Source organism: Malaya genurostris, chromosome 2 (assembly GCF_030247185.1).
Source record: "Malaya genurostris strain Urasoe2022 chromosome 2, Malgen_1.1, whole genome shotgun sequence".
In the NCBI taxonomy this organism is placed as follows: domain Eukaryota; kingdom Metazoa; phylum Arthropoda; class Insecta; order Diptera; family Culicidae; genus Malaya; species Malaya genurostris.
This window is the reverse complement of record NC_080571.1, coordinates 194,195,967-194,207,316: the sequence shown is the minus strand read 5'-3', so window position 1 is coordinate 194,207,316 and position 11,350 is coordinate 194,195,967. Positions and strand designations below refer to the sequence as shown.

General features: G+C 36.4%; 1 protein-coding gene across 1 annotated transcript; it reads right to left on the bottom strand.

Annotated features, from left to right (window-relative positions):
- Positions 1-231: 231 nt before the first annotated feature.
- On the bottom strand, positions 232-2,891 carry LOC131433041 (zinc finger protein Noc). The gene is made up of 2 exons (XM_058599769.1): positions 2,431-2,891; positions 232-2,338 (listed from the first exon to the last, which is right to left on the bottom strand). The coding sequence occupies exons 1-2, from the start codon at positions 2,515-2,517 to the stop codon at positions 965-967; spliced, it is 1,461 nt and encodes a 486-aa protein (XP_058455752.1). The 5' UTR covers positions 2,518-2,891; the 3' UTR covers positions 232-964.
- Between the last annotated feature and the right edge of the window lie 8,459 nt (positions 2,892-11,350).

Genomic DNA, 11,350 nt, shown 5'->3' with positions numbered 1-11,350 from the left:
CATGGGAGTAAACGAGAGAAACTGCTACTTCTGGAGTTCAATAAGCGTAAGGTAAACCGGATAGCGATGTGGTGAGCTGATGTGCGAGGCGGAAACACCAACAGAAACAAGCGGAATTTATTCCGACATCATGACAAACAACGTTGGACAACAGTGACTCCTTTCGCACGGCACAAGGTGCTAATTGAAAGACTTGGTAATAAACTTATAAATAACGAAAACGAGATGTAATTTGATTTCAACTTTTTCTTACAAAATCGTTTATTTATTCTTGTCTGTATCTATTCGTACATCTTAGGATAATCAATATTGTTTGTGGATTGTTAATTTTTATATCTTTTTCGTCTCGCTTAGTTATTGACTGTACAACTTTTCATATGTTTATACCTGCAAAAATCAATCTCTAAATTTCAGTGAAATTCACCTCCTGGTGGATTTTTGCATAACGTGTTATTTCTTGAATAAATTCAAACAAAATAATTGAGGGAACATTTCAAGACATCAAAACATAATTTTCTTTGAAAATAAATAAACTATCAATTCACTGAAAAGTTTAACTTCAAATATCCGAACACAGTTTAAATTAAGAGATTACCATACTGCCTACACGCGAATCTAAGTCAATAGCACAAAATGCCGTCGGTACATCCTAAATGCGTTACACAATTTATTTTGCCTTTTCTATGACGCTGTAGATTTAACATGAAACCATGGCTTGAAACTAGTTTTAAGAACGATTCCTGTTTGCTTTTATTTGGTTTAGCTTCATTATAGAAAAAGAAGAATTGTTGATAGTCTTGAAACTAGTTTTACAGCCACGATTTGATATACACAGTTGTGACCACTACTAGTCTGGTAGTATCAGGATCAATCCTTCTAATTCCATTTTTTTGCGATAGAATAAGATTAATATCACAGATTTATAGAAAATAACACCACGGCACTCCGACTGGAAAGAGATGTTTTACTGATGTACTGCTGCTCCCATCCGTTGACTGTACAAGGCGGCGGCGTACGGTGAATAGTATTGGCCAAACGCAGCTGGATTGAACGCTGCTCCATACGGTGACCCAGGAAGACCTGCCGGTAGTGCTCCTGGTTTGGCATACGGATGATATCTAGCAGCAGAAAGTGGACTAAGCGGAGGATTCGGGTATCCTCGATGCATAGATGAAGGTGGAAAGATTCCACTTAATGGCATTAACTGTTGCTGAAGAGCCAGTGCCGCCGGGTCAGATAAGTTGGCAGTGTGTGTACGCAAGTGAGATAACAGTTCATCGGTGGTGTTGAATCGTTTTCCGCAATACGAATCACCCATGACCCAGTTGCACATGTAAGGACGTCCGGGCTGAGTCGCTGCTGGTGGATAAGGATATCCCGGCGGTAGTGTGCCCATTGCCATAGCTAAGCTATACTTTTGGTGATCGCATTGAGTACAGCCAGCTGGACACTGTCCACCCATCATCATCTGATGGTTATGTGCTGAGAATTGGCACCCAGTACAATACGGATCTTTGCATATTGGAACCAATGTTTCACCACCAGATGGAGTTTTTACACGAGTATAACTGAGGTACGGATTGGCTCCTGCCGCAGCAGCAGCTGCTGCCGCCCCAGGGTAAGCGGCCGCCAGCATAGCTGCATGATGATGACTGAAAGCTCCAGCAAATGGAGGCCGAAACGCCGGATTGGTATGATCGATACCGGACGGTGAGGGCATTCCCGTCATCGGATTGATCCCGTAAGCACTGTGTTTGTATCCTTGAATGTCTTTAGCACCTTGGAAAATGTCCGCACCAGAACGTACAACCGGACTGGAAGAAGTTTTGTCACGATCACTCGGAGAACTGCTTTTTCGATTGCTTCCTTCCGGTGTGTTCTTTCCATTGTCACTAACTTCAGTATTCTTCATGTGCACACTTCCCGAACGACCAGGCGATTCGGCACTACCACGGGACGAAGTGCGAACATCCTTTTTAATTTCATTATTATTTGTATGATTCACACTATTATTGTTTAGCACATCACTTCCACTACTCATCTTCGATGATGGACGATCTTCATTCTTCACTTTCGTCGTAAGCACATTCATTTCATAAGGTTTAAACGCCAATTTTATCTCAGGAGATGAATCCGACTTTTCGGTTTTCACCGACGGTGACCGCGAGCTTGACGAATTCATGCCGTTCTCCATTGAAGCAGTCGAAGATGATGATGACGACTTCTTTGTCTTTTCCGACGGAGAAACCAAAGACTTTACAGTTATATTGCCAGAATCTGCTCCGATTTGGCTGCAGGTTTGTGCCAACAGCGCTAGTGGACTCTTTTTGGAATCCAGCTGAAATATAGACGAAAAACATTTTATGAGATATACTGTTTCAGTAAATTCAGGCTTCACTATATGGTTAACCATTTGACAATGAGTCTTACCGTTGTTGGTAGTGGTGACATATAATCTGGCTGAAGGTACTGATTGTTTCCTACTTGCAACATTGCTGCACCGTCCAGTATCACCATTTGGGTGTATAATCCAAAATTGTTGAAATCCAGCACACAATAATGTTGGTTCGATTTGTATATTTTTTCAAGCACTCTTCACGAGTTGTTATCCAGTTATTTATTATCCTTTGATTGCAAACAACACTTTTTGATTATTTCTCGCACCACTGGAGCTAACTCCTGAGAAAGAATCTTCCCACTCCACTTTGTTATTCAAATTGTAGCTTCCGCCTTATCCACTCAATTTCTCCTCGTTCAGTAGTATATCCCTTCTGCACCATTCGACGCACATGTAACATTTAAACTGTTCACTAAATCCAACGTTTTGATTTTCCGAGCTCTGAGAAAGAGCTGTTAACGGCCCGACAGACAAACTCAAACTGAAAACTGGATATCACGAAACGATTTATGGCCAAAGTGAGCGAATGCACATTTCCATCATGGTTTCCTTTTCGACTACACAATCGGCCAATCGGAACGCTACAAAGCATGCGCCCCTCTACACATACACAACAAAACATTGAGAGAGAAAAGATTCTCTATCTTGCTCACTCTACAACCACTCTAAGGAACTTTCCGTCCTGCACGAGGCTACTTGCTTTCTGTTGATTTTACTTCCTCTGCCCATTTACTTTACTCTTAATAGTATTGAGAAAACTGGTTATGTTGACTCACTCACCGAAGAGCATAAGAGTATAACAAGAGAGTAACGCTGAAATAAAATGAGCAGTTCACTCAAATTCTCTAGATTTCAAGTGGACAACGAAATAACTTCACTGGTCTGTGAGTATAGGGGCAATTCAGTGCTGGCGATTCGATCATTAAACCTCTTGGCTTTTCATCGCTTTGTATGATGGAAATATTGTGAAATATTTCTGTCAATTAGATTTTCATTTAGATTTTATTTTGGGTATCAATGACTATATCAGTTTTTTCACGTATATTGAAATTTCTTGATATTTTTCATAGACTTGGAGGATAAAATAAAAATTGGAGTCATCACTTTTTTATACATTCTATTTTTTCTACAATAATAATCATTATTCTGCTTCTCGTGACTAAAACAAAAATCACACCGAAGAGAAAACGACATCGAACGGGTTTTTTATAACATTGTACCGTGAAATTGGAAAATCTGACACCACTGTTGTCGTATACGCACAGCAGCTAATTACTAACATACCTCGCTCACATTTGTGTGCTTGGTAGATTTCTCTTGGAAGTGCTTAGCGTTTGGTAGTTTGTTTGTCTTCGACTTGCCACCCAAGGCGAAGCTGTTGATGGAATCGCGAGCCGAAGATGCCGCCACTACACTCAGCCGACGTCATTGCCTTCAACAATGATGATGTTGATGTTGATGGCAGCCACGTTGTTTTTAGCTGACCGAACCGCAGTTGACGAGCTGTTCGCTCTTTTGATATGACACGACCGCCATATACACTAAACAGCATTCAACGGTTCGTTCCACCATCCGTGTTCTCCTGGCACACCGCACCAAAGCATCCGTAGCGAAACCGTAGCGCACAAAGGACGTGAGAAAACCACTTCTGGGGTAAACATCGGCTCCGTCGGTTGGATTCAATGAAACAAGACGGCAGATGATGATGATGAGTGGTGGCGGAACGCTAGTGAAGATCATAACTCAGACACCTCATTTTGTCGTTGTAAAGCTTACCGATCCTTGCTCATGGCAACTACTTGTGTTATATTATTTTGTCTTTTGACTGTCTTTCATGTGCTTTCCAAACGAAGATAAATGAGCGAGAGAACAATCAAAAGAAGGAAAATGAAGAAAAATCAACAAAATTTCAAATGTCGAGGAATATAATAACCGCCGACGGAACGAAAATAAATGCATTAGTGCCAGGCAAAACATTTCAAATTCTGACGCTGTGATAATAAATAAATGAATGAACAGCTTCAAGCAATAACAGAAATCTCACCGCTTTCAGTGATTCACGTTTCTGTTTTGTCACATTCTTTCCGCTCTTGTTTATCTAAATTATAAGCAATTAGTGCACCTAAATAAAACTGTTGTGAGATTTCGAGCTCAGGCTAGTTTGATACATTTTTTTATTTCATTTTTGATGATTTACTGTTGAATATGTAACAGGATGAAACATTGAATAAATACTGATTTTTATCTTATGTCGGAAAGACCAAAAACCTGCTACAATGCAACATGGTGTGCTGAAATTTTAAACTTGGCTATGAATCACATTGCAAATACACCTTGTGTTGAGCATCAGCCGAATGTGTTTGCACTGGAAATGATAGTATCTTATAGATATCTTTTAATTGAACACGAAGAAACCTTCAATCTCAAAATTGCAATAATGCATTGGCTGTTTCAACTAAAACTCTTCTGATGTCTTTTAATTCGTGAATTTCACACGAAACTTAATTCTACAGACGATGCAATTCATAAAATTTTAATTTGTCAAATAAGTGGTTTTTCACAAGACCAACTTCAATCTATGGCAATAATAATTTTTTTATGATTTTATGTCACATTTGATTTGAATAAATTTAAAATATTTCGACTACAAATTTGCAGTAACAAAAACAACTATATAAATTTATGTAGTTTCAAATTGCTATAATTACTATAAAGTAGAACAATATCCCTCGATTACACTGGAATTCAAGCAAATGTAGTCGGTTATATACTAATGTTAGTGCTGTAGTGCAGGCACTTGGTTGAATTGGCAAAGTATCAAGCCTTATTTTTAAATCGCAATTCAACTTCATTTTTCGTTAGGCGAATGAAATAAATTTCAATTGTGCTAGAACTGTCATAGAATAATTTTCCTAACATTCAATTGCAATGTGTTACGATTTATTCCATTTGAACTTCAATTGCTGCTGTAGTGTAATGATAAAAATATTTTGATTTTATTTATGAAAATGCAAAATACGGAATTATTAGCACCCTAAATCAATTTTAAAAAGATTATGAACAATCGGGATGTTACAATTCAATTCAAACAGTTCTAAAAGATGCACGTAAATGAACCGTAGTATGTTACGCAAATTTGCATTTATGAACATGCATATTTGTACAATTTGAAAGTTGCATGACTTGAAATTAAATGAATTCGAAAAATCACTAGCGACTGTGACATGAACTGAGAATCACTATAGTACTAATCAAGTCAGTTCAGGAATCAGAACAAATTGGCTCAAATGGCACGTTCCCCTTGATACGAAAATCAATAAATACAAAATCAATAACAATTCATTAAATTCTGGATTTGGGTTTAGCGAATAAAATAATCTTAACTAATACAAGGGCTGGGGTCCACTAGCAGATTGATAGTACCTATTAGCTTTCTCCGGACAGAACCAGCCTAGATGCCGTGTGGAATCCGACGGAAAAAAATAAGCCAAGAATAGTTCTACTGGGTTCCTGCTTCCATGTCGTAAAAGGCGACAGTTTATGGTTACTTTTTTTTAATTGAATGATTAAAATCAACTATTGGGCAAATCCTTTAATATTACAAGGGTAATAACAAAGATAATATACATCGGTATATTGAACAAGTAGTTAAAAAAATACTTGTTTGTTTGATAAATTAATATTTTGTTCTCGGTAGCCGGTTGCCCAATCTATTAATAAATTTAATAAATAATTAAAATAATAAACAATCAAGACGCGCGTAAAATCTGTAGATCTTTGTTTGGTGAATTAAAATGATTTGATATAATTTTTAGAACATTTCACTACAGTGAACCGACTGTTTTGTCTGGATCCTATTCACTCGTTTATTTTGTAGTAGGTCATTCCATTTAGAAAAAATGATTATTCCTAACCTAATTCTTGAAATTGAAAACTAATAGCCTAAATCAATTCTTATTCTTCTGAAGGATGACAACCCAAGGACCGAACAAGGAACAGCGAGAGGCCGGCCGAACACGCCGACAGGAGACAAAACACATCGTCACACAAACACTTTCACGATCAACACCCAAACCGGACATTCTCAACACCCTGCCAACACAGCCCCGAACACCGATAACTACCTTCATCTCAGCCGTGGGCCGCCCGCCAGAGGGACCCCCCTGGGGGCGTCGTCCGTGGACACACTACAATGGATACCGCGAACCAGCAACCAGGACCGTCCGCAGCACCCCTTCTACATCTCTCTCTCTCTCTCTCTCTGTCTCACAAGAAACCAACAGTTAACCGTAGCCCCCCCCTCCCTTTTTTTCTCGACCCATCCCACTGATATCAAAAGAAATGTAACTATCTACAAATGCTATGTAATTTGAACGACACAAATGTAAAAATCTCCCCTCCTCTTCTCCGAACCTCACTAACCCCAACCCCCCCCCCCACCGCACAAAACCCCCTTAAACGATACAAACCCGGCGAACGACCGCAACTTGGTTAAAGCCGGGTATAAATAAACGACATAAAAAAAAAATTCTTATTCTATGTTCACAATAAGGATTGCAACAAGTTATTATAATTACCAAAAAGAAAAAATTCAGCTTTCAAAACAGGTTTTAAGAACATAATTTGAACGAGATGTTAGCGAGAAGTCCAACATTATCTAAGTATAAAACGGAACAAGAAACACCCGAACCTCCATTTACGTAATAATCGGGACTACGTAAATCGAATTATGACGTAAAAAAGTTTACGTTATTTGGAATTTTCGGCGTAAAAAAAGTTTACGTTATTTGGAATTTTCAACGTAAAAAAAGTTTTCCTTATGTATATGTATTATTAGATATCTATAATATATTGGATAGTTATGGAACGAAAATTATGAGTATTTACAGGAAAAAGAAGTTCTAATCAGCATCAATTTCCAAGTTGGCGACTTCCGGTTTATTGATATTCCTTGAAAACCCTTACAATATGGGTATTTTTGGAACGGGATCGATGAGTAGATGTCGGAAAATGATGTTTAAAGTCATTTTAAAATCCAAGATGGTGTTTCTCGAAACCTGTAGCAAAACGAATGTTTTCGGAACGAGTTTAAAGAACAGTTCTTAGTAAACGTTGTTTGAGTAATTATGACTTACTGTTTAATACTTTATAATATTGTTACTTTCGGAATGGATTTTATGAGTCAATATTAGGAAGAAAGTTGTTTCAAATAAACTTCAGGAACTTTATTCCAAATTCAACATAATATTAGCTTGACACTTACAATCGAATTGTCAAACAAATGTTAATATTTAATTTTCAGTATTGTAGTAATTATGATTTTTTTTTGAATAGATTCAAGTTTTGAACTTCTGTTAAAACTGTTATTTTCGTTTTCGTTGACTGATTTCAATCCCTGAACTGTTATTCATTCTCATGCACAAATCGGTAATGACACTCGCTAATGGCATATGGCGACGCACTTTCATACGCGAAACATTTGAAACAAAAATTATTTTGGAACTGGAAGTCGGATCCAGATGAAATTGAGAAAGTTTGTAATGGACTATTAGACCATTTGAATCGGTTTGTGGAAATCGGTGGCGCCATCTCTGATAAAAGTTAGTACAAAAATTTTATTTTTTTTGCACACTTAACCCATAACTCCGGAACCAGTAGACAGATCCAAACAAAATTCAGGAATTTGTATAAGACTTGAAGAGCTTTCTTAACTGATCCAAGTGTGTTAAAATCGGTTTATTCAACTCCGGAAAAAGTTGGTGTACTTTTTTCACATTTTGTATGAGACCTCAAGACCTTTCATTTGAATCTAAGAGTGTGAAAACCGGTGCAGCCATCTCCTATAAAATTTAGTGTAATAAAACGTTACATACATATGCGCACATACACACACAGACATTTTGCATATTCGACGAACTGAGTCGAATAGCATATGAAACTCGGCCCTCCAGGCCTCGGTTAGAAAGTCGGTTTTCACAGTGATTGCATAACCTTTTTATACGAGAAAGGCAAAACACATTTAACAAAACTGTTTTCAATTCTAAAGTTTTCTAATTTTTAACTTCATATTTTAATCAACCGGAAGGTTTGTTGCAAATGTTTCAATATTCTTTACAGATTTAATAGTACACAAGAAGTGAATTTTTTCTAAATCCTGACTCGAATTCCTGTTATAAAGGCGGTGAAGCATAAAACTATCTCACAAGTACATTTCCTACACTTAAACAATAAAGTTCCGGTTTAGACTGACCGATTTAAGAAAACGTACATCATATGGTTTGGTACTGTTTTGCAACGCGCTTAGTTTTATCTCAAGATAGTTGAGATCACTTTTTCTATATCACATGATACAAATATGTTTGGAAGCAAAATCTCCACGTCACTTATGAATGCATATAGTCTTATTTACTTCATTGAATGCAATTCAATTCAACATCTATTTCGATTTTGATCACTGTTGAGTCGTGTAAATTCCATTATTTTTGTATTTCTCTATAGAAAGAATATAGATTTGAATGAAAATAAAAATTTGTTTAAAACTCGGAGACGCTTATCGTTATATATCATTCAACTCAGCTCGATGAATGATGAACTAAGACATTTTAGTTCTATTTTTAAATAACCACAGTTTTCCATCCAAAAGCGTTCAGTATATGTTTGAAACGTCGACGACCGTATTAGAGAGTAAACACAATAATCAAATTGATTTTGGCAAAAACTCATTGAGGATAATTTTCGAACCTACCTTCCTGTACAAATTTTTTGCTATATAAAAAGTTTACTATCACCTTCTTTCGGGTGTAACACCTATTACCAGTCACCATGTGTTACATATATAGATAGTGGAAGGTATCAATGGAGGACTATGACTTAAACAATGAAAACCTTAGTTACTCAATAAATTGAGAATTATATTAAATAATATTTGCAAAACATAGCCAATATAATTTTACATTACATAAAACATTGGACGGATTACAATAAATTTTTTATTCATCAAGTGTGAAAGTACTGGAGTACAGAGTGAAACACTTGGACTCACAGTATATCACGTGATTTTTAGAGGCACAACATAGTTTGTTTTAAGCGACTCTTCCCATTTCGAAAATATTAATACAATATAGGATACGATCAGCAATCCACTAATATTCAAACATTATTTTCTACGCAATATTGTAAAAGTTTTCAAAGAATATCAATAAACCCGAAGTCGCCATCTTGGAATTCAGAACCACCTTAAACATCATTTTCCGACATCTACTCATCAAACCCGTTCCGAAAATATCCATATTGTACTAATTTCCATGGAATATAAATGAGCCGGAAACGATTTTCATTGTATACCTCTTTTTACGAAGTATTTTCAACGTAAAAAACGTGATTAATCCACCTAGCAGTGAGATGATACCTTTTTTTATCAATACGCATGTGTTTTTGCATGGATATTCTTCGGTGCTTTAGTTCTCATGACATTATTTTAATTATCGTCGTTTTAAACGGCAAATTGAGATTTTAATCACTCATTACCCTGTAATGCCGAAACTGCAAAACAAATCGAATTTCAATCTTAGCGTGTGACAATCGATTGAACATTCCATGAGATGTCGAAGTAAGTTCCACTTTAGAGTTTTTCCTCAATATTTATGGTACTTCCAGAGCCGGTATTTAGGAATTAGCATAGCCCAAAATGATTCGAATGGCCATAAGTTATTACGCCAAACAATTTACATGAAACTCATAATCTGTAATTCCAGAATCGGATAAAATTCACCGATTTTGTATGGGACGTTAAGTCCTGTAATATTTGTTTTTGAAGTTCGATTTGGACTTTTTTGAGAAAATGATTGAGCTTTGAGAATCGATTCGATACTGGAACCGGAATTCTAAAATCGGTGTAGCCGAAATAAGTTAAATTCACCTGAGGAGTGTGTAGACATCTTTGAGAAATTTTAGTGCGAATTAAAATTTGGGGGTACATTCCGAATCCAAAAACGAATACCGCTCAAACTGAAATAAATTTATTTGGTAATCGACTATCCAAATCTGCAAACCCGATAAACCTGATTAATTTATGTGAAATGGACATTTTTATACTAATCACCCTGCATTTTCTAAACCAGAAGTCGGATCTGACTAAAAAGTAAGAAGTTTTATAGAATTTTAAGACCTCTCATTTGAATCATAGATGATTCTTAGATTTCATTTGAATCTTAGATCGGTTCAGCCATCTACGAGAAAAATTAATTGCATTATTTTAATTTCGTTTCACATATCATCCTGTGGTTCCGCAATCAGAAGTCGGATCCAAACGTAATTCAGGAACCTTGTTTGGGAGTATACGACTTTTCATATGAATCTGAGTTTGTAGAAAACGGTTTAACCATCTCCGAGAAAAATGAGTGAAATTATTTGTCACACACGCATTTGCTGATCTCGACGAACTGAGTCGTATGGTATATGGAAGTCATGTACTTCCAGCATTTATTGCTGTAAATAGTTTAAATCAATATAATTATGGAATTACTCCCAACTCGATAATGCTGGTATCATCTGGTTTATAAATGCCATATTCGAAAGATTATGTTGCCAAAAATGAACCGTGCTAAAATTGGTCCGAGGCAAATTGTCATAAAAAAGGATGCTGTACACAGTCTTTTTGGTACTTAGAAACAATTATATGTAACAGTATAAAAAATCGTATTTCATGTTGCTCCCAAGCATTGCTTTTTCATACATCGTTCAAAATTCCTTCTACTGGAATAAGGCTTACACAAAAATATCGACATCTCCGTTAAAAATGGACGGATTTTAACAATCTATGGCTTGTTGGATAGGTATTACCGAGCGAAATCTAAGTCTGGAAACATATTCCGTTTTCAAGGTCAAATGTGACAGATACTGTCAAAAAACTGAAAATTTTGACATAAAACTTCGTATAACTCAAAAAGTAAA